This window comes from Clarias gariepinus, chromosome 19 (genome assembly GCF_024256425.1).
Source record: "Clarias gariepinus isolate MV-2021 ecotype Netherlands chromosome 19, CGAR_prim_01v2, whole genome shotgun sequence".
NCBI lineage: Eukaryota > Metazoa > Chordata > Actinopteri > Siluriformes > Clariidae > Clarias > Clarias gariepinus.
Genome location: NC_071118.1, coordinates 23,316,450 through 23,341,241, shown reverse-complemented (window position 1 = coordinate 23,341,241; position 24,792 = coordinate 23,316,450). Strand labels below are relative to the sequence as shown.

The following is a 24,792-nucleotide window of genomic DNA, read 5'->3' as shown; positions in this document are numbered from 1 at the left end:
CCACAGATAAGAAGAAACTAAATAAAAAAAAAGAAGAAAATGTCGCCATCTTGTGTTCATCAGGGGTAACGCAGACTGTAAGTGTCTACGAACGCTCGTTTTTTGCTTTAAAAGCACAAAAATCTAAATAAACACACAAAATAAGATTGTTTTTAATTGAACACAATATAAATTAATTAAAAATATATATTTTTAAATGTAAAAAACGACGCCTGTTATAGTAACGGATTTAGAATTCCCCGCCCCCTTTTTTTTTTTTAAATTTAAAAGTGGCAGCCAATCGCATTTCGCCTCAGCGTCAACGGTTTTTATTGACATGTAAATAAACGTAAGATGCGGCTCAGCTCAGTGGCGTGTCCCGCAGTTCAGATAAAGGTTTAAGTGTGAATTCTATCATTTGTGTACGGATTTAAACATGAACGTCACTTCCTGAAAATAAAACCCAGTGAAAAGCAGTCGGGTGTAGAGAATACGGAGACTTTACGTTCCGTTAAAAAGTTAAAAAGAAAAGCGAAAGTGCGCATGAGTGGTCACGCGCTTGGTCTGTGTGTGTGTGTGTGGGAGAGAGAGGGAAAGTGTGTGTGGTCGCTTGGTGATGGTGGGAGGGAGTCTGCTTGTGTGTGTTGTTGTTCTCTAGGTAACGGAGAGGCCTCGGTGTCAACTTCACTGATTTGCAGAATAGTGCATCTGAAACAAGACTTTAAACAAACAAACAAGCAAATGTGTGTCTTTAGTTCTGGATGCATGATGTAAATTAGGGGTGAGTTAAGCTTTCCAAAAGTTCCACATCTTTTGTGAAGTGTTTTGATTTATTGCATGGTTGGTGTATAATGTTCTTACCCTTGCTGGTGTGGTGTTGCAGTGTGTGTTATCAATGGAAGTACATTTCTATACAGGTTTACTGTGTAGATTTGTCTGATCAACACGCTGAACGAGCTCTATAGAGCTTTAAGAAGTTCAGTTGGACTCTATAGGAGCTTTGCTTTAAGATGCTGCTCGGTTCTGACTCTGTAGATCTCTAGACCTGCACCAGGAATCTGTTCTGACTCTGATATTTCACAGATTTATTATTTTTTTATGATTATTTAGACCACAAGTGACTTTTTAAGAACACACGCATGTTCTATTGTTGTTCCTTTTCCAGTTATTAAGACTTCACAAAATATCCACAAGTTACACACGTTATTGTTCTTGCCAGTAAGTGGTTGCCCAGTTTTTGATGGATGAGAGGTTTTCTCTACAGTACGTTTACAGACTCGGTCATTTGCAGCAATTGTGTGATCGCCGGAGGTCTAGTCCATCACCAAACCGTTACTATAGATTTTCTTTCCTGTAGAATTTGGGTACTATTATAAGATTCTTATCTGTTTTTCTGTTGAAAGTTTATAGATTTAGTTTTTGAAGAATTAAAGATGCTAGTTAGTCATTTTCAACTTTATGCCTTTTTATTCAACTCAATGGGTTACTGTTAGAATATTTAGCATATAGCAGTATTCAGTATTTAAATAATGCTAATAATTTTTTTCATGTATTATTATTATTATTATTATTATTGTTATTATTATCCATTAGTAGTGGTATTCCTTATACTGTTATCTTTTTCTACCAGTGCTTTACCAGTTAATCCACAAGTTCAGTGATAACCAGTCAGACCAGTCTGGATTTTTCAGTAGGGTTTATTGTAACTAGTTATTACCAATGCCAGCTGGTTGTTAAATAAAATGGAAGAGCTGAAATGTAATATTTATTAATAATTCTACTGTTGATATATGCACTACATCACAGGGTCTCATAATAATAAGAATTATTATTACTATTAATATTATTTATGATTTTTTAAAATCTATTCTTTCATTCACATTCAGTATGTATTTTATCCTAGTCAGCGCGGAAGGGGACCGGTATACCCTGTTATCACCTGGTCCAAGACACGAATACACCTCAGCTGAAACTTAATTTTGTCACACACAAAAACTTTGCAACCATTCCATCAAAACTTTAAATAAATAAATAAATAAATAAATAAATAAATCCAGTATAGCTGAGGTCAGTCATAATATGGCGCCCCTGAAGGCAGTTGGGTAAAGGGCTTTGCTCAAGGATCCAACAACGGCAGCCTAGAAGAGCTGGGGTTTGAACCGCCAACCTTTCAAACAGTAACTCAGTACCTTAACCCTCTGGGCTACCACTGCCCCTTTGTCCCATGTACTTGCCACTCACATTTTATATTCTACATCATATTCACTGATGATTGATGTAAGTTACAGCAAAAAAAAAAAAAAAAGTGGATGTTTTGCTCTGTGCAGCATGAATCTATAGGCTGTGCTGGAATAAAAATCAGTTTAAGCCTCATTTCTTCTTATAAGCATTGCGTTAGTGGTAATGCACTTGGTTTCATAAAATCTGTAGTCATTTGTTAACAGCATCTGATGTGGATGACAGAAATGTGGCTAAAGAGGTATTTTGCAATACCTATTATTGTTGTGTAAGGGATTAAGTGATGCCATTTGTATTAAAATGATATTACATTTTTAAATATGTCTATAAATAACTTACAAGGTAAAAAAAACTTGTGAAGTGTATTTCACAACAGCCTACAAGCAGCATGTTTTAGTTTTAAATAACCTAAACCATTAGTAAGACCCATAGACAGTACATAGTACTATGGAGACGCCTGTAACATTGCATTTCCTGGTTCAGGTACGGTATATAAGTAGGCGGGTCTTTTACTGAATAAAGGAGAAATTGTTCCATGGAGTGTACATTACATATCCTCTTATTGCTAGAGAGCCCTTTCGAACAATTAACATGGAGCTTAGCTGCTCTCTGCTTGATTGAGTTTTAATTATCAGACCTGCATTAAGAGACGAAAGTTGAACATGGTGTCGATTCATAGTGTAGGGAAAGTTCAAGTCTCCAGCACACTATCGTCTGATACAGCAGTTGTGATCACATTCGTAACCAGTTCATTTGTCATTAGTCACTAATACATTATTACATTATTATAAACAGATGATTTGCCTTATAGCGGCCACTGCCTTACAGAAAACCAATCAACACCATTTTACCCTTAAGGAGTAAACAGTTAATGGTTTAATGGTCTCACACAACCTCTAGCAGACACTCGAGCGTCATTTGTTTTCGTTTCCGTCTTCGTCCTCAGCTGTGATCCTGAAGGATAAGTAGCTTATACTTAGCTGCCTGGGGTTTCTTTTTTTTTGCTTTACACACTTGCTCAGCATTCACTGTGTGTCAGTACTGTTGGATACCTCTGCTGTGTTTGCAGACGTCTTTGACCCGCCAGGGAGCCTAGAAAGTGTTAACAAGCATTTAATAAGCAGAGTATCCTCATCCTGTGTTTAACTCTTCAGCAAAGGATTAGCTGTGTTTATGTATCTGTTTTTTTTAGAAGCATGTGTGGTTTACATGCTGTGGTTTAAAGGATCCGGTTGCTCATCCAAGAGAGCCATGATGGTACCATACTGGGTTGAAAAATACTGGTAAGTACTGTACTGCCACTTCTGCAGTTTATGTGATACGTTGCATTCTTGCTTCTTGTTCATTTAAAGCAACATTTAAATAGGAGTGTAAAATGAAAAGAAATCCCATGGGCTATACGCGGGTGAGTCAAAAATTATCCGCACTGTCAAGACGCTTTCGTAATTCTCATTAAAATTGTTTTTAGACTGATCTGTGAGCCAGGAATGCACCGCTGTCTTCACTTTATCATCAGAAGTGAATCTTCGTCCTTGTTTCGCTGCTTTTCAGGAGACCGAACAGGTGAAAGTCTGATGGAGCGAGATCAGGACTATAGGGAGGAGGCTTTCACACCTCAAAACAAAGGTTTTGTAGAGCATTGTCATGCAAGATCACAACGGCCTTGGATAACAGTCTTCTGTGTTTAATTTGAAGTTTGGGCTTCAGCTCTTCAATAAGCGTCTCACTGTAACGAGCACTGTTGAGTGTTGAACCTTTTTTTGCCCTGATATTGTTCCAATACTGTGCCTCGAGAATCCCCGAGAACTGTAAGCATCAATGAATTTTTCACTCGATGGTTGACTTTTTCTTGGTCTGCGATAGAGGATGTTTCTGTCCCATACTCAGTTTACTCTCAGGCTTATAGTGATGAATCCTTGTCTCGTCACCAGTAATGATTCTCTTTAGGAAACTTTCACCTTTCCTTAGAGTATCTGTCCAAATTTTCCGAAATTGCTTCTGTGAGTTCAATGAGACAAAAACTAATCACTGCACGGTTTCATGAAAAATCACAACTGACGCATCTGTTTTTGCTCGTACCGCAATTACAGATGAAATGATGTAACACATTCACACCTGCATCTCAGTGACTGGGGAGACAGCAGCCTTGAACGGAAAGTGCTGATGAGACAGTGTGGCCAACAGAAGTCTTAATAAGTCCTAATATACAGTAACTGGTGTGGATCATTTTATGACTCACCCTTGTATTTGTTTATTATGAAATTTCATAGGGCAAGTGTGTATAAAAGTGTCCAGGGATGTATTTGTATATGAGATGGTGAATAGGTAAAGAAGCTTATGTAGAAGTCTATAGAGTGTAGGAAAATCATAGTCTGTTAGATGGATTAGAGGAGCCATGTATGGATATAGAAGCAACAGTTGGTTCCTAGTGATGGGAAAACCAAAATCTTTTAGAAAGAAATTCTCCAATAATTTGTTTAAGTGCCTTTAGGTTTGATTACAGCACACAATTTAGTGGCCAGTTCACGTGTGACAATACTTCCTCATGCTACAATAAAGGTTCAGCACATTCCTTCTAGATGTTACTGTCTTGGGGAGTTTTTAGTCCATTTCCAATCATTTCAGCCATCTTCTTAGTTTTTTCATACAAGCCCTTGTGAAATGGTCACACAGTTTAGAATACAGTTTTTATTTATGCTTTCTCGATATGCATGCATGAACTTACATACTGTAAACATGCAATTTGCATCACGGAGCTGTTGTTGTTGTTGCGCTGTATCAAATATAATAAATTAATCAGATTTATGGTTATTGATCATTTATCACACCTGAGATTCATCAGCGCTTGAAAATGTACTGGTAGAAAAGCTGTTATAAAAAGGTTTATACAAATTAGCATATGGGAACAGAAGGGCAAACATCTTAAGAGCTTGTTATTCTGTCTAGCCTTTCATCACAGTTTGTTAAAAAGATTGATAATGGAGTCAGAGAGGTGTCTCCTGGGCTGCAGAGAGTTCCTCAGAGGCGACTGTTTGTTTTCTTCCTGGTGCTCTTTAAACCTGTTTAATTATGCTCGCTGGATTTGTTTACTCTTCACGCTGACGCTTGTGAATATGATGATTGTAATCAACTGTGAATGTTATTAGTTTTAACGCTAAGCCTTATTTGATCTCCATGCAGGCGATGGTGTGATAAGAAATTACGTATGTATTTAAAAAAAGGGATGAATCACACATTTCTTTTTCTTTTTTTTTTTTAGATATTTGCTTTCTCACCTTGGCTAGATCTGTTTAAACCAGGATCCTCGCCATGACGATGAAGAACGATCCTGACTCTGGAGTTAGAGGGTGGACCAGTAGGCTACAGATGCATTTGTGAAAGTGGTGTGAACAGAAAAAAACGGGAGAGCATGGAGGAAAAAAGGAACGCCATCAGAGTCCGGATGCGTGCCTGGACCCCTGCCTCGGGATACTCTTCACCTCCGAGCCCAGTCAGCTCACAACTCGGCTGGGATGAGGGCCGAGATGAGGATTTTCAAAGCCAGATGGATGAGAATGGTATCATCGGCCTGAGAGAAGCACAAGGGGAGGTACGGATGTCAGCATGTTATATGTTGCATCCTTAGGCACTTTGCAGCCTGTTGCAGTAAAACCTTTGCTCATATGTCTTTAATTATATTCACATAATTCAGTAGAATTCTATATAAAGGAATGGGGCGGGGTCAAGACTGTACTCTATGTATTTATGTATGTTGTAGCTATATAATTCAAGCCAGGTTGATGTAAAGATACAGTACCAGTATGTCAGTCATACCTTGTTTATCATTAGCATCAGGTTACCCCACCATATATGGTGCCTTGCATAGGTAATTACCCCATTCAACCATTTTCAGGAGCTAGAATTAAAATGGACCTTATGATTTACACAAAGTTCCAAGTAAACTAAACTAAACTAAACTCATATAAGTGGTGTTTGTTCACTCACTCCCCTGGAGCAGGCTGACGAGGTTGTGTTAGAGAAAGACGAGGACATGTTTTCCGATGTTGGAACTCCAGAGCCTGAAGAAGGTCTACCTCATGCACTGGAAGACCTCAGCTGTCACCTGAGTGAGCTGCTGGACTCAGAGCCTCTCTCTCAACCCATAGGAGACGACCGTCTCTCACCCACACACAGTAAAAGCTCTTATTAGTCACTTAAAATAACCGTATTTTGGTAATGTTTTGTGGTTGCACATAAGAACTTGAGTGATAATTACTATCACAGTCAGTTTAATCTCAGTCAATTGTTTATTTAAAGTTTTTTTATTGCCCTTTAATAAAACTACCTTAAATGAATTCATTTTAATTTAAAGCAGTTTTAATACTACAGTTTATCGTATTGTAGTATTTCTTCAATGTCTTTAATTGAACTTCCATGAAACAAGTACAATAATCAGCCAAAACTTTAAAACCACTACAACATGTAAACTCCATGCACAAACCTCGAGGTGGGAATTGAACCCTCGACTCTGGAAGTGCAAGGTCATAATGCTAACCACTACACCACAGTGTCGCCTAAATTATAATCACCTGACAGTGGTGTTAATGTTGTAGCTGATTGCTGTATGTTGAAAAAAAGGATTATTTATGATATGATAACTAAATATCGGTAATGTTTATATTAAACCCAATATTTTTTTCAGTGTTAATACTTACATGTTTTTTTACAAAAAGGTATTTTTTAGGTCTCTGCCTTTTTGAATCCCCTTTCCCATCACTGTTTTTTTCTCTGATCTTTTTAGATGATGTTGAGTATAGTGTTTCTCTAGAAGACTGGATTGAGAATAATGATGATGATGATGATGATGATGATGAGAAACCTGATGAAGAAGATCAGAAGGGCTTTAACATCCACAGACCTTTCGCACATTCAAGGCCAGACAGGGATCTGTTTTCGGGAATTATGAATAATGAGATTGAAGAGATTACGATGCGCAGAGATGAGTCATATCCTCTTCAAAGGAATATAGATCCCCAGGATAACTGGATAGACAGCCATGATGTCACCACTCATGAAGGAAAGGATGATGAAAACTGGACTGATGTAGCAGTTTTAGAAACACGCACACCCTCCCAGAACAGTTGTGATGAGAGGAGCCACGTGTCCTCCTCGCCCTCCTTCAAAAGCGCTTCTCAGACCCATTTTTATCCCAGTTTGTCTGAACCGAGTTTACAGGAGGAGGCGGAAAACAGTAGGACTGATGTTAAAACATTTGCAGAGTCTAACAGTAGGCAACCACGCCATAGCCCTAGAAGTTACCAGCCTGAGGAGGAGCCTACGCTTGCACTGAGTATCTTTGGGTCTGAAACTGGTTTACCTAAATTAGAGCAAAAGTCTGCTGGACCTCGTCATAATCACCATTACCACCATCAGGTTTCTGTTACTTCGGGGGTGGATTACCCACTTTCCATCTCTGCACAGTCTACAGCTAAAGACTCCACCTATAGACGCAGGAGACACTACAGACCCTCGAAAACCTCTCTTACCGACCCGGATGATGTCAGGTGGGTCTGGGTTGTTTTCTATATAGGTTTCTATAACGTACAGTTTTAACTGTAAATTCCTAATGAAGTGATGGTGATCCAAAGACTCAAAGCGCAACCCATCGTCTTCTGAGTGACCTTTGATTCTGTACATATTTGGACCTTTATGTACATATTTTCAGTATTTAAGTGAAATTATTTATTACCGCAAGAATAAGATCTGGGCTGAACTGTCTTTTTGTAAGTTCTGATCTTTAGGACATCCACTTGGGTCTATCAACAGCAGCAGAAAGCTGCATTAGGATGAATCACATGGGTCAGGATTGATCACTGGCATGACATCAGGCAGCCGTAGTCCACATACGATTATGAAATTCGCTCTGCTATTAGATGGACAGAGTCTCTGCTCTACCTGACAACTCATAAAGCATACAATACTGTAATTTCACCACAGCATGTTGTATGGTTGGAGAAAGTTTTAAATGACTTTACACACTAAGAGAATCACAAGTCACCTCAAGATACAATATTTTCACGATATCTCGGTGCCAATGATTCTGTTCTACTACGATTCTAGTATTACAATTTTATAAGTATCATGATCCGATATTTATGTTTCCCTGATTAGTTTTATCCCTCTATACTGTATTATAAATGTAAAAATAGTTTTTGAGCAAGCAATTTTGGAGTCCGTGTGACGATCCATTACACAACAGGGATCAGCACAAAAGAATCGCGGTTCATAATGGGTACTGAATCGACTTTCCCCTATCTCTATTACTAACCTCCCATTTAAATCCCTATTGTTGTTATTTGTATTGTCTCATTCCTGTTCTCAGGAAGGGCCAGCTGAGTCATCCATTGCCAGATTTTTCCAAAGTGGAGCCCAGAGTTCGTTTCCCTAAAAGCAACTACAAGCCCCCGAAGAGTCGGAAGCCTCCTCACAACGAACGCTCAAAACCGGAAGCGCCTGTAGTGTTCAAATCCCCGGCGGACATTGTGAGGGAGGCACTGTCGAGTAATTCTGCAGGGCCCTCGAATCCTGCAGCTCCCACTGACTCCCAGAAGCCCTCGAATACTACAATGCCCGAGGAGTTGCGGTGCCCTCTGCAGGCCGGTGCTATAATGCAGCAGCTTCAGGTATAGCAAGTAGAACAAACACTCCAGCTCTAGTCTTTTCTGTGTCTCATGCAAACATGCGTCTTAATAAACCATAAATACTAGCTGTGTTTACATGGATCCAATTATCCAGCTAATAATTAGAATAATTAATCATTTTATTCTGATTAAGCTAATAATAGCTTAATCAGAATAAAAAACGCAAACATTTCTTAATCTGGCCCAATCGTTATGCATTCTCAGTAGGAATTAGAGCAGTGCTGTAAAGCTTTATTGATCTGTTCAACTGGCGAATATTATCCATGTAAACACTTGATCTGATCATTTCTCTCTTGTTGGAATAGATGAATTCTTTCGCAGCATGCTTGCCCAACCTGACGGTAACATTAGGTGATGTGACGAGTTTCCTCAAGGGAAATTTTGCTTCCATTTTGGATCGGTATATTCTCTCGAGTGTGTCCTTCCAACTTTCATCTACGGGTTTCTGGTCTTTACTGGATCAAAGTGTTAATTTTAGTGTATGAGAACCTATTTGTTGTTACCTATTATAACACAGAAAGTGGGATTTGCCTGAAGACAGGAAGCCTAATCTAACCTTATAGTTAAGGGAAAAACAACTTATTTCCCTTTTTTTCCCAGCAGGATAAATGATTCACAACAGGAGGAATCACTTCACACATGTCAAAAAAATATTCTGATTAAACACTTTGAAAACCTTACTGGATCAGCGTCTCTCTGCGATTCCTCCAGATTTATTAAAATCGTTGCATGTACACAGACTATGGGTTCCACATTGTGTCTTCTTTTTGTCTTATAATTATAGGAGGATTACAATAGGCTTTTAACGAAGTATGCAGAGGCTGAGAATACCATTGACAGGCTACGATTGGAAGCCAAGGTATGATTTTCTTTTCCAACAGTACAGCTGATAATACAGTTGCATGAGAGAGGATAAAAGGTTGCATATATTACTTTCATAACCATGTGTTACAGTCAGATCAGTGATACATACCGTATGCTGTTTGATGTCTGCAGGTGCTATATATAGACTCTCAGTACCGTATGTGAACAGAAGGCAGCTCAGCTCTCAGTCAGGCCAAAAGGCAGCGGTCTGGTTGGGAGAACTGAGCACTGACAATAAAACAGTTTTTTTTTTTTTTCCAGATGTGAATGATTTCCATAATTTCTAGCAGTGTAATTTCCATTTGTAGTATTGTAATATGAGTCAATTTTGGCTGCAGGGGTTTGAAAGGGAAAATAAAAGCAGCACCACTCGAACAGTCTGTCGCAAAGCTGCTGAAAATAAATTAATGGAATTGTGCATTGTAAAGTCGAATTTGTCTCTAGGTCATTATAGGAAAAAATGTGTAAAAGTCGAAAGGAAGTGAATATTTATGTAAGGCCTTGTCCAGTCCAGTCCAGTGCTGTGTGGCACTGTGATTGATAGAATAAAAACAGGATGTGATGTCATGCTTCCTGACAGTATAATTTACCATGCTATTGATTGACTCTGTGTCTGAAATGGTGCTCCCTTTCTTTTTTTTCCTTACATATTTGCTGTATGAACTACAGTAAATGTATAGAGCATCACTCTCTGTTAATGCACGATGCTCTCTGTATATACTGTAGGATATACTGTACATTATGCACTAACTTTGTGTTGTAATGCATGTACAAGTGTTACTGGCAAAGGGGGGGGGGGGGGGTTGCACTATATAGTTGATTGATTGTGGATTCGGTCCAGCAGTACCATTTTACAGTCTGAACACTCATGCAGTAGTTCTGGATTTATAGCACTCAGTCTCTCGGTTGCTGTTCTTCCATCTGGCTGCCTTTATTGTTGGGCTAATTACTAGGAGCTTACCCCCCTCAAACACACACACACACACACACACACGTGTCCTGGCCATCTGTCTTTTCTTTTTATAGGTGTTAGGAGGTAAGATGTAGGCAGAAGCGTGACGGTCATTCTAATGAGATGCCAAAGTGGTCTCTGTTTCTTAAGAAGCGTGTGCATTAGTGAGGTATATACAGTTAATAGTGAGAATATGACTGAAGTGGAAGTTAATGGATGCGTTTCTGTTGTAGAGGTAATTGCTCAGAGATGTGTACACAGAGCTTCACAGTACTTCAAATTGTCCACATTTCGTTATGTTACAGTTTTTCAAAATGGATTCAATCATATGTACATAAGTATTCAGTGCCTTAGCTATGACACTCAAAGTTGAGCTCAGGTGTATCTTCTTTCCACTGATCATCCTTGAGATGTTTCTTCAACTGGATTGGAGTATGCCTGTGTTAAATTCAGTTGATTGGACATGATTTGGAAAGACACACACATGGATTGGCACCCTGTCCAGGGTGTACCCCCGCCTCGTGCCCTAAGCCTCCTGGGATAGGCTCCAGATCACCGTGACCCTAAATACAGGATAAAGCGGTATAGAAGATGAGCAAGTGAGTTTAGCACAGCCAGACATGTTATTTCTGCAAATTTTTCTCTTACAATGGAGCCACTAACATGAAAAAATAGGATTTTTATGCTAAAATATTATTATTATCTCTCTATTAATTAAATGGAATACGTGTTTGTGGGTTGTCAGGTATCCCTGTACTCAGACCCTCCCAAACCCAGCCAGCCTGGTGCTCTCTCAGGTGTTCTAAAGGAGGGATCGAAGATTATGGCCCTGAGCTTCCCCCAGGCTCAGAGGGCCGAGTTGAGCACGGATGCTATTCAGCCAATTCAGCAAAGGCTCAACTCAGGTGAGAGAGCAAGAGTTTATTTTTTGTTTTTCTCTTTTAGAAAAAGAACTCAAGTCAGTTTCACTTTTAATTATAGACGTGTCAGTCAAGCAATAAGCTGTTTTCACTGTATTGGGTTCTCTTATAGGTTGTAAATTGCAGAAGCACATAAGTAATTGGTTTATATCATTCTTTCATTGTGAAAGCTTCCAGAGGGACACCACCTCGCCCTTCCTCTGTAGACTCCGTTCCCTCCAGCTGGCATCGCTCTCCTGCTGCGGCTCCACTAACTGAGGGACTCTCCAAACAGATGGCAGGATTTCAGCTACAGGTGCTGACATCTTTTCGCTCAGAATTACAGAGCAGACGAGAGGTCACGCCGCTGCTCATTCAGTTACATATTTTTCAAAGTGAAAATAATAATCAAAGTCTACTGTGGCCTCGCACCTCCAGGGTTAAGGGGGTAAACTCCCACCTTGGGGTCTGTGTGCGTGGAGTTTGCATGTTCCCTCCGAGCCTCCGAGTTGTGCAATGTTAAATGGCTCACCCTATTATCTGGAGAGAGCTGATTGGCCGAGCTCTCTCAGAGGGGAGGGATGGGAGGCCCTTGGCGCTTTTACATTAATCACGGCTCTACCACCAATCATGGGGGTCTGCAGGCTCACGCAAGCGGAAGGAGCAGATAGTGCTGTCCAACGGAGCATGAGCAAGCAGTTTGATATATAAGATGCAGTTGGCTGGCGTCACGTGGCACGGAGGAAACACGTAATAGTCTTCGGCTCCTGATCTGGGAGTGCCCTAATGGAAATTGGATACGACCCCCCCCCCCCAAAAAAAAAGGAGTAGGTTAATTGGCATTCTCAAATAACCAATATGAATATGTGAGTGAGTGTGTAAGTGTGCCCTGTCCACTGTGTACCCTGTCCAGTGTGTACCCTGCCTCGTGCCCGAAGTCTCCTGGCATAAGCTCTAGATAGGCATGCCAGTTCTTAAAATACACTCAGCTGAAACCAAAAATTCTAGACCTGAGAGCACGCCGCATGCAAGCTTATGCCCATCAGCAGAGCCCTCTGTTTAGATAGACTGATATATACAGTACAAACAAGTTTTTGACTAGTCTGTGCAACTGCAAGTATACCTAATGCACTTAATGCATTTAATGAAATGCCGTAATTTGACCTTTTTCTCAGGTTCACGAGTTTGAGAAGCTACTAAAGAACCGAGGACTCGAACCTTATGAGCAGACACAGGTACCGTCCATCAACTTTGCCAAAGAGGAAGTGAATACGTGTACACTAGTAGCTGTGCCCGCTCACTCTTTAGTGTATGTCACCAGGGCTTGTCTCAGCTGGCTCAGGGTCAGGACTCAATAGAAAGAGCCTACCTCGCTGCTCGGGAAAAGCATCAACAACTGCAGAGGCAGACAGGAGGAAGGCTAGGACCTTTCGACCCTGACAGGTGACTATGCAGAACGTTTTGTTGATATGTAGCAACATATTCAAGACCTTTGCAGTCATTTCTGTATTGTCTTTTGTCTTTCTTTTTTTTTAGGGAACTTGAAAGTCTAATATTTCAGTCAGGGATACAGCTGGAGGAACTGAAGGAGTGGATAGAGCAGTCTGAACAGGATCAGCTTGTAGCACCTACCCTGAGCGACCCGCCTCATGCCGTGCAGCCCTGTGTATCTCTAAAAGAGGCAGAGCCGCAACCTGAGGTACGTTAAACTGTCCCACCCTCACACATCTGTAAAATGATGTGAGACCGACAGTACCCTCTTCTGGGAAATAATTCACATGGCAGTGGCAGAAAAATAAATGCATAAAAACACAAGGTGGTGGTATAATGTTCTTTGATTTAAAATGCTTTAATACTAGTATTATTTGATGTGTGGTGCTGATCTTCTACTCGTAACAGAACCCCGCCTCTGCAGCTCATGCCTCGGTCACGGTCGGCTTGGAGGTGAGTTCCGTCAGCGGGGAGAGTGATGGAGATGAAGAGAAGGGTGAAGACGACATGCTTCCATCTGTCTGCCGTCCACTCAACCACAAACAGCACCGTGTGGAGAAAGGCTTTAGGAGTCTGATGGACCAGTAAGAGCTTTATGACCCCGGCTTCTTATTTGTGTAATGAAAACCAGTAGATGTGTTCAGCTGCTCTGCTTTATTCCAAATCTTTTATGCTTGATTCAATCTAATATAATGCCCTGATCAAGTTCTCCACGCATAATGGAAGCATTATATAAGGGCGTTCAAAGTCAAACGGGGACTATTGATTGTGTACAGTACACTAAAATTATGAGAGTACCCTTTATTTTTCCCTTTATTTCTCTATTTTATCCCCTGCTAAACTAATGTGCCGGAGCCATGATCAGACCCCTGCTTTGCGTCTGAAATACTGGCCTCCCAGGAACTCCTTTAATGGAAAAAATGCTTGGTTTGATAATCAAAGGCATTTTGTTTTTTGCAGAACAATGCACAACCTGATGCTGCCCACTGCACCACTTGCACATTACAGGAACTCGGCTGAGAGTTTTTGTCACAACCCCTATAAAGTCCTGATGTCACTTCAAGGGATTTTTTACCTGTTTGGGCCGTTTAAGGAGGTCCTGGGAGGCCAGGGTTTTTACACAGTGCAATCATGGCTCCAGGGTGCTAAGGAAACTTTATACCTTGATGGTATCCAAACACCAGTGAACCACTGGGATAAGTGCATTAATGTTGCAGGGGATTATATAGAGAAATAAAGGTAGTTGTTACTCTGGTAACTGGTGTTCTCTTGTTCTGCACAATCAAAAGTCCCAGTTTGACTTGAACACTTAAATTTGAATATTAAAATTTTGTGTTACTGTCACTCAGCTACCAGAGTTTCAGGGATTTATCCAAGCTTCTGGACCGAGACCAGGGTGAGGTTGACCACAATTCGAGTGATCATTCTCCTCACCCTGCCAGGATTGATGGGATGGAAATTGAACAGTGGAGGAGAAGTACAAACAAGCGGGACTCAAACAAACCTCTTCAGCCGTGAGTCTGGTTGTGACCAGAAAATATTCAAAGCTAATGCAATTAACTCCTCAACACCACAATGTCCAAATTTATTTATTTATTTATTTTTCATTTCATTAACATGACTGACTCCTACTGTCTCCATCTTTCTGTCTCAGACTGCCAGTGTCAGACGCCCTCTCAGGCAGCTCACGTGTGTTTAACTCTATGGAAACTCTCCCAGGGGCCCCAGTCCCAGCTACACCATTACCAAGGAAACAGGGCTGTGGGAGGCGAGCAGCAGGTAGCACACAGTCCCAGAGCAGTCTGGGACGAAGGGCCTCTAAAGAGATTGACGGGGCCCGGAGAGGACAGTTGCAGGTCAGTCAGAGACTTGATTCAGTATCAAATCAGTGAGGCAGATTTTTGTTGCATGAAACATATATATCATATATTCATCCTTGTTTTTAATGAAAGGTGCCAATATTTTCTAGAGCTCACTGCTACATATTTCTTAGTAAAAGCCAGTTCTAAAAAAAAAAAAAAATTGTGATTATGGGATTGTAGGATGGAGTTGTAACTCCGGAAACAGATAGCGGATTCATGGGCTCGGAGAGCAGTCGACTCACACCTGCAGCACAAAGCCCTGTCCAGCAGAGGGCAGCAGTGAGGTGGGCTGCGCTTTCACTGCACAGCTTCTGTCTTCATCTATTTCTGTGTGCACTCAGCATGTCCCTTTTCTGTTTGCTGTTGATTTAGCATGTTTAAGGCAGGTAGCACCATGTGTGTGTGTGTGTGTGTGTGTGTGTCTTTACTCTTACTTCACCCTCTTTTCCTGTTTCCTCCAGGGCGACAAGGCCATCTGTCACACAGGAAAAGCACCAAATAAATCCTAAGTCTAGCTCTCCAGCACAAACACAGCCATCTTCGGATCCCACTGGAGCTCATGCCATTGCCTCTGGAGGTGCTCCAGGATCCTCGGGGAGAAGAGGAGAGGCACGGATGCGTCACATTCCCAGTTCGTCTACCTCCAGCTCGCCCCTGCGCTGGCCCAGCACCCCTCTCCAGCCTTGGCTTAGTAGCGAGAGTGGTAAGAAGCATTATTCACAGCACAGCACTGTTCAACCTTGTCTGGAAAGGTATAATATATATATATATATATATATATATATATATATATATATATATATATATATATATATATATATATAAATTTATTCCACATACTGTATATCCTTCCCTGCTTCCTCCTTTATTTATTTTTCTTTAGCACATTCCTTATCAGAAGATGGAACAGGACGGGGCGACCAACACGAACAGCCGTCCAATCAGGATCCCTCTTATCTCAGAAGCTCCTCCTTCACTGCACCCTATCACCATGGCGACCACCTTAAAGCCCAAAGTTCTGGGCAGCTGGCGAATCAGCAGTAAGTCTCTTCATAGCTGCCATAGGTCTGCTAGCAAAAACAAGCCAAGATTTATGCCTGCAGCAGAGTGGACACACTGAAAGGGGTGCACTGCGGTGTAAAAGTCTCCAGTGAAGGAATGATTAATATCTTTGCAATGTAATTTCCCAAGGGCGTACAGTTACATTAAATCATTTAAAGATACCTGATACACACATTGAGATATACTGTACTATAGTAAACCACATAAAGCTACTGTAGCTATGTGAGGTGACTGGCAATCTGAAGGATTCAGGGATGGCATTTGAAAATGTATTCATCTTTAATTGTTTTTACAGTCATTGACATCCGATTACCTCGAGGATCAGTGTCAGAGAGGTATTTTTAACTGCTTGTCCCACGTGCTGTGTGAAATTGCATGGTGTGCTCGACCCTAAAAGCAAAGCATGCTGCGTGCATTCGGTTTATCTACCTCCACAGTATCTCGTCTTTTACCAACACTTTCATAAACGCTTCATGTTTGTACATCCCACCTGTTGTTTTGTTTGTTTGTTATTTGTTTTTTAGTGCGGCCATTGAGTCTCTTCAGACAGAGGTGAACAGACTCAGAGAGCGCTTAGAAGGAAGTCTCAGGACATCCAGTCCTGCGAATCGTGCAACAGAGCCCACTTCTTCCTTAAAGGACATTAGAGACCGCGCACCTCGTCACACGTCTACACCTCATCCGCGGCAACGCGATTTCAGGTATCTCTCTTTCTTTTGCAACCTCAAGCCTCGTGCCCTAAGTCTCCTGGGCCATCATGTGACTGTTACACCATAGTGCTACCAATAAAAAAGCTTGCTTTGACACACTTACCATTTTTCCTCCATTGTTCTTTGAAAATTGTGGCCTGTTTGGGCCTAGAGTAGCATCATCAAGCACGTGCCTGGCTGTAATGCCCTCTAGAAGGAATGAAACGCAAATTCTTCGATGTGAAGTGAAGTGTGCAGCTTTTGGAGTATTGTAATGCTCAGAGAGGATGCAGTAGTGTGACTGCAGACCATTGATCGAATTATTAACTTGTGTGCTGGTTTAGGCACCCATATGGGTGACTGAGGTATGCCAAGTGTATCAGCTTCAATAAGAAGTCACATGCACTCGAAAGTGCATATAAGAATTGGAAACATTAGTACAAACTCTCAGCACCACTTAAGACCACACTTTCCACCTTTGCTATAACGTAATATATTGCAACCCTTATGCTCCGTGGTACAGTAAGTCTGAGTACTCCTCCTCACTCCTGGTCTGAAGCAGTATTTTCACTTGGAATGATTCTTATTTATGACTGCTACCTATTATAATATGGCTTTTAGAAACATTCACAAGTTCATTTTCATTCGAAAATCCCTGCGCAGGCAATCTGGAAGCAAAGGAACAGAAGGTCTGAAGAGTTTATTCTAGAAACACCAGGGCTCATGTGTCCCTTTGGTTAAGTAGAATAGCTAGACGATCACGCTGCATTGCTGGCACGATTTTTAGGCAGCGCACATGGGATACTGATCACAAGATGATGACTTTGCCACTGGTCCTCGGCAAGGAAACAGGAAAACCCCACTAGCACTGAAGGAAACCACTCTGGCAGTCTTCCTAATGTAACATGGACATAATATACGTAACCTTTTTTTTTTTTTTTTTTTTGCAGGTCTTGTGCGAGAAATATCGCTAGCAAGAAAGAACCAAGAGACACTGAGAGCACTGTCAAGAAGGAACAAGAAAGAACTATACCAAGAAGAAGATCAGCATCTGTGCCACGCCTCAGACTCGAGTCAGAGACAAGTGTGTTGATATAGTTAATGAACACTCACTGACTCATTCACTCATCAACATCTGTACCGCTTTAGCCCGTATACAGTGTCACAAGGAGCCTGGATCCTATCCCAAAAGACTTGGGGAATGAGACACATTGGACAGGGTGCCTGTCCATCGCAGGGCACGTACTGTACACATACTGTACACACACACTCATTCACACACTAAGGGTAATTTGGGAACGTCAATCAGCCTAATCTGCATGTTTTTTGGACTGTGGGAGGAAACTGGATCACCAAACACATGCAAAGTCCATGCACACAGACCCGAGGCAGGAATCGAACCCAGACCATGGAGGTGCAAGGCGACAGTGCTAACCACGTGCCACCCTCGTTAATGAACAGTTTAAATATTGAGCATTCTTATTAAACAGGGCCATATTTTCTCTCGTCTGTGTATAAGAATAGTTTACATTATGTGTAGTGTAGTTGTGATTACTCACTTATTGGGGTAGAATTCATGCTTGTATTATTCTATTAATTAATACATCTAACTAATCAACAGTCCAATGTTTTTTTTTTTCTCGTTTTTCTTTAACACAGGTATAGATTCGGATCATACCCAATCTGAAGTCATGACACCAAAGCACATCCCAGTATCACCTATGACAGCACACAGAACCCAGAGATCGAGGGCTGAAACTAGACGTCCAAATTCAAATCTCCATACAAATCGTAAGAGAATGTAGTAACCCATGCACACACACATACACACACACAGCCACACACAGACTACAGAATGACATTAATAGTAGTGTATTTTCCTCTAAGGCCAGAAGCGGAGCGTATCAGCTGACAGATCAAATGAGAGAAAAGATGAGGCAGCAGGCAGAGGAAGGCCAGGACCTTTATGCTTGAGCTGTTTGGCACGACGAAGCAGAACCTCTGGATGTAGGCATTAAATTCCATTATGCGATCTGTCATCTGCTTTAATATGGTTTATAAACTTACCTCTTTTTTTTTTCTTTTTTGCCTTTTTTCAGACCAAGCAAAAAACATGAGCTCACCTTGTCACACTCGTTACTACACTAATCACTGTCCGCTGTGTGGAGCGGATAAAACAGAGGCGGTCCCTCCACCTGGTGAGAAATGACATTCAAATAGTCTACAATGAAGTTCCTCAATGATGATGGTGTTTTCATTGTAAAAGTTTTAGAGCTGTCAAACTTTTTTAGACGTTGTTAAACCTACAGCTCCGTTTAGACGTCTTAAGCCACCCATTCTTTCTTTCTTTCTTTATTTCTTTTTATTTAATTAAATTAAATAATGTAGATTAAATTAAAGAAATGGAAGGGAATGTTCTACTGTGACAGGCTGCACACAATACAACTTAAAAATCAGTTGTTAATGTAGCAACCTCATCAGCAACCTCATTTCCCCTCTCGTCTGTTTCAACCACTCAGCATTCAGCAACACCAGTTTACAAAAAAAAAAAAATTTTTCCAAAAATTTGAGACAAAAAGTCCTTTATGAGAACTGTTCATCAAGATTACATTTAAAAAAATGCAAGAAAGTCTGATTCGTTAGAAGCAAAATGTGAAGAAATGACGTGTGGCTCAAGATGTCTACAAAGTACTGTAGTCCAGTGTCACAAATCAACAGCCCTTAAAGATGTTGGTTTATACAAAAGCATTAACATAATGTACAGTGGAACCTCGGATTGCGAGTAACACGGTTTGCGAGGGTTCCGCAAGACGAGCAAAGATTTAAAATACATTTTGACTTGAAAAAAGAGCAAGTCTTGGTTTACAAATACCGAGCGCTTCTTGTTTTGACGCTGAGCGTCACATGATCACATCTGAACAGTTTTTCTCTCTCTTGCGTTGCGAAATTGTGGGTAATCGTCTCCCCTAAGCGTCTCTTACTGGTATAATTAACATCCGTGCACGTGTGTACTGTTTACTATAAGTTTGTGACCACATGTGTGTAAAACATATTTTACAGTATTTTGTGTCTGTATGCGTGTGTGTACAGCGGGCGTGCAAAGCAAAAGCAAGTCTCACTAGTATCAGCTTTGTGTCTGTGTGTGCGCATGTCATTTGACACTGTGCCCCTTCACCACACCTCTCCTTTCGCCTTCACACACATGCACACGCTCTACACAGTAACACTGTCTCGATTCTTTCCAAGGTATAGTGCAGGTTAATTTGTTTGTTTGTCTTACTTTACAGCAGTGATTCTGTTAGTATCACGCTCTCGTGTGTGAAATTCAAATAAGAGAGAGGGAGGTTTACTGTGTAAGATGAGAAGAGGGAGTGGGGAGGGGCTGATTCCTCCTGTCCTCTTACTTTAGCTTCATACACACACAAACGCACACACACAGCGCCTGCTTATCTATCAGGATTTATTTTGACTTTTTTAAAGGTAAAGTGCAGGTTAATTAGTTTTATTTTTACTTTATATTTTGAATTATTTTTATGTATTTATTTTTTGGGGGCTGTCTAACGATTAATTTGAGTTTTCATTATTTCTTATGGGGAAATTCTCTTGATTTACAAGTGTTTTGAAATATGAGCCCACTTCCAGAACGAATTATGCTCGTAATCCAAAGTTTCACTGTACAGTATTTCATCTACAAAGCAGGTGAACAGTACAAATGCAATAGCCAATAGTTATGGAGAGAAAAAGTTATATACTGTAGTTTGCAGAATTGGTTCCAAATAAAAAAAGTTGTATAAAAAGAAAAGATTTTGTAAGTGTTCACCTCCCATTGCTGTGCAACCGCTGAATTAGTTAATTAGTTTTTCAGCTTGCTAATGAAGAAGTAATTATCATGCACACATGTTGTAGTTTATTAGGTTTTATGTTGTCACATAATGAAATCAAAGGGCTTGTTTTTTATTTTTCTATTCTATATAATTCGATGTAACTTGTACGTCCTTTCCACACAGATTCTTAGTACACAACCGGCTACCCATAAGAAACTTTTACCATGGCATAGGCACCATGTTACTCATTTGTTTATATAGTATATGTACCGCACTATGATACATGGTTTAAACGCTGCCATAAAATATAAATAGTCAGCCAAATTATACGTGTCAAAAAAATTGTACATAGTTGTAAACACTTGTGCCAAATTGGGTATAAAGCTGGTATGGTCTTATGTGTTACAATTACGTGCTAAGTGGCAATCAGATAGGTTTGTGCAGAGGGGGTCACTTTTTTATGTCCAAAAATTTTGTGTCACTGTGGATACTTACACTGGCTATAGCTATAGTAATCGCTGAAGTGCCATTTTACCTGTTATGGTACTCTGCAATGGTTAAAACACAATTCCTTGGGTAATACCACAGTACTTATTGAGTGGGACAGTGCCAACCAAAGTTCAGCAGGTATCTAATATGGGTAGCTTGTACTATACCATACCAGTATATAAAAACTAGGGATGCACCGAAATGAAAATTCAGGGCCGAAAACGAAACCGAAATTTTTGGATGCACTTGGCCGAAAACCGATACCGAAACCGAAAATGGCTTCATTAAAAAACATGTTTAAAATATTTTCTTTTTGTTTGTATTAAAAAAACTACAAATTAATTAAAATTATTGCAACTTTGCTGTCCTCATCTGAAACTTTGAGTGCTTCCAAACCGCCGACATACTCCGTGTTTGATGCGTAATGAGGCGTGGCGACAATTTCGGCTTTTATTTTCGGCGCTTTCTTACGTTTCTTACGATAATTTTCGGCCGAAATAGCATTATCGGTTTCGGCCGAAAATTTTCGCCGGCCGAAATTTCGGTGCATCCCTAATAAAAACATAACGTGTTAACTATCTGCCGATCTACACCACTTACTGTGCTACTCAATATGTACCATGTTGTTCACCAAAGTATTGGTGCATTCTATAGTACCTACGGTGCCTTCCATGGTCTGAAGTACACTATGGTATAATATGGTATGTAAATTCTTATGGGTGGTTATAACCTGACCACAGTGACGATCTTAGGCATCGACTAGAACCATATATGGTGGAACCTTGAATTGCGAGCATAATTCGTTCCGGGAGGGAGCTCGTATTTCAAAAGACTCGAAAGCGAAAGACTGGTTTATCGAAATAAATTGCAAGAAACATCGCTAATAACACTTGCGTGTGCGCATACTAACAGAATCACTGTAGAAAAAAAATTATAATTAACCTTCACTTTGAATAGAATCACGACAGAGCAGTGTTTCTATGTACAGCAGAGACAGTGTGTGTGTGTGTGTGTACACGCACGCACGGATGTTGATTATACCAGTGAGAGACGCGCACTAAGACCGAGCAGGAGAGACGATTACCCACAATTCTGCAGCGCAAGAGACAGAAAAACCATTGGCTCAGTTGTGGTCATGAGATGCTCGGCGTCAAAACAAGAAACGAATGAGTGCTACATGATACTCGGTACTCGTAAACCAAGACTTGTTCGTTTTTCAAATCAAAATTTATTTAAAAAATCTTTGCTCGTCTTGCAGTACACTAGCAAACCTCGTTAGTCACAATCTGGGGTTCCACTGTATACAGATACAAAATCTACAGCTACAGCTGGTGCCAGGCACAGATACGTTTTAAGATTCATTTGAATAAGCTCCCCGTGTAGGGATATCTAACAACATTTTACATGTATAATTATGTCTGACATCTGATTTCAGCAAACCATACCTTCATGCAGAAGGAAACTCGACTCATGCAGACTGGGGTACCAGGGGTGTACCTGGCAGTAGCCCCTCCTCCTCCAGTGATTGGCAGTGTGCCTATGGTCCAGTGTGTGCCTTTCTGTGCGTCAGTCCTGTGAGTAGCTCTGAATAACCATCTGCGAGTTTCTGAATCAGGGCAGGCTAAACAGTGTTTAATTTAATTGTTGTTGTTTTTTTAGAAAGTGCTATTATCAAAAAGAAATTGATCTTGTCAGCAAACCACTCAGACTTTTGTATATTTGGATCTCTACACAATCTATTTCTGGTAGAAAGTCCAGCCATCTTGAAAACATGCCACATTAACTATGTTGTCTTTAATATACTTTGGTCTCCTACCATCTTGCAGCTACTTGTCCAACCCTGTGGTTACAGCCTCATACCAAAAGCCTGTTTACATTGCACCGAACGAAGGGAAAGGCTACAGGGGTCATCGTAGGCGCTCACAATCTCTAGACATGCGGCATTCTCTCAACCGTTCTCTGGGCCGTGCCATCGCCACCGCCAGCTGCGTGAGAGACATGTCCGAGCGCATGGTGCACTCTCTGTCCTCAGGGCTGCATCGCTCAAGCCAGCTCGCAAAATCCTGCACCTACTGATCTGGCAACACTGCTCTGTGCTTCGAAGTGACCTCAAGAAAAACCAAACTGCAGCTTGTAGACACCTAACATGTCTTTATCTGAGATTGGTGACCGACACAGAAACACTTGCTTCATCATGGCAGCTACCCTTATTACTTCACTGTTTACGGCTGCAGGGCCGTTTTATGAAATGAAATTTCATGACAAATGCTTTCTCAGATATGTTGCATTTGTAATAAATGATTTAAATCTGTTTCCAAAATGGAAACCGCTGCTAAAATGAGTGAAATGTTTTTCATTTTTGGAATTGTTTGTCTGTTAGTCAGTTTGTTTTTATATGATTTACGGTACTGTATGTTGTTTGTTACTTGCATTGTGCCCTAAAAATAAGTTTTTATATTCAGAAATTTCTTCTCCGAAATTAGTCATCCTTCCGCAGTAAGTGGAATGATGATATTTCTCTCCTGTCAGAGTGAGGCTAGCTAATCATAGCTGTTTTCGAGCATATGTGTGCAAAAGAGGATAGACAGCACTTTTCATGATGCAGCTTATTTTTTCATCATCTTGAACTAATCCAACCAAAAAAAAAATCTCTTCCCAACTGTGTTTGACTGATGGCACTTATTTAGTAACCCACAGTAGTAAGTAGCGTAGTGTAAGTATCTATCCAGTGACGTAAACTTCAAAGCACTTTTAGTAAGCCGCTTTGGATAAGAGGGTCTGCCGAATGCCTAAATGTAAATGTAACATGTGGCTGTTAATTGGTAAATAAGCAAATTGGGGGAAAAAATTAGTAAAATACTCAAAGACACCCAAAGCATAGTATTTTATACAGTATATACACTGATCAGCCATAACATTACAACATAAAACATTATACCCAGGATTGTCTAGGTTCCTCTTGTGTGGTGGCCCTGGCACCTCGAGCCATGACTCCATAAGACCTCTTGGGGTATGTAGGTTTTGAAAGGTGGGGCCTCCGTGGATCATCCCACACATTCCTATGTGTTCTCAAGCAGATTGGGATGTAGAAGTTGAAAGGCCTGGTTGGCAGCTTTAGGCTCTTTTTGTGCTGGGACTCGTGCATTGGGCTGCGGTGACCGAGTGATCTAGTGTCTTTCTATTAGAGCCAGCATTGAATTTTTTTAGTGATTTGTGCTGCATTGGCTTTTCTGTGGGATTGCGGTCGCATTATGAGCCTGTATCCAGTTTACTGGTTTATAATTGATAATGTTGATGTTTTCAATGTTATATTTTGGACAGTGGATATTTTTAAACATAGAAAGCACTATAAACTATTTTTTTATACATTAGAAGATTATTCTTGTGGATAATAAACAATGAAACATGTTTAGTTATGTATCCTGTGAGAAATATCCCTTTGACCCTATAAACCTACATCAAGAGAAATGTAGAATAATTGGATCTTAATATTGTAAGTGCAGGGCAAGGGGTTTTCCTTATATGAGGTCACATGGGAGGAAAAAAAAACCTAATTGGGTTCTTTAAGATGCTGGCCAATACAGAAATGGAAAAAATGTTTTCTTATGTCAGATTTTTTTGTTTGCACACACACTGAAGACCCAAATTTGCATAACATGTCCCTTTTAGACATAATTCAGCATAATCGTTTGAGCATATTGCTCTTTAAGAGTGTTGCTGTTATTTGGATCCTTTCCAGAAGGTCCAAAGACTTCTACAGGTA

The 24,792-nt window shown here is 40.6% G+C and overlaps 1 protein-coding gene across 2 annotated transcripts; it reads left to right on the top strand.

Moving 5' to 3' along the window:
* Positions 1-2,505: 2,505 nt before the first annotated feature.
* akna (AT-hook transcription factor) lies at positions 2,506-24,366 on the top strand. Of its 2 annotated transcripts, none has more exons than XM_053479080.1 (24): positions 2,506-3,500; positions 5,502-5,806; positions 6,215-6,389; positions 6,998-7,760; positions 8,579-8,879; positions 9,682-9,756; positions 11,459-11,618; positions 11,804-11,928; positions 12,788-12,847; positions 12,934-13,055; positions 13,149-13,311; positions 13,512-13,687; positions 14,453-14,617; positions 14,758-14,959; positions 15,146-15,249; positions 15,427-15,668; positions 15,849-16,005; positions 16,552-16,728; positions 17,667-17,800; positions 18,376-18,507; positions 18,604-18,723; positions 18,816-18,914; positions 22,465-22,603; positions 22,856-24,366. In XM_053479080.1, exons 2-24 carry the CDS (start codon positions 5,627-5,629, stop codon positions 23,103-23,105), a joined length of 4,221 nt encoding a protein of 1,406 aa, XP_053335055.1. In that variant the 5' UTR covers positions 2,506-3,500; positions 5,502-5,626; the 3' UTR covers positions 23,106-24,366. The 2 variants fall into 2 exon arrangements, with proteins under 2 accessions (XP_053335055.1, XP_053335054.1); XM_053479079.1 differs by having other exon boundaries at positions 5,477-5,806.
* The last annotated feature ends 426 nt before the right edge of the window (positions 24,367-24,792 follow it).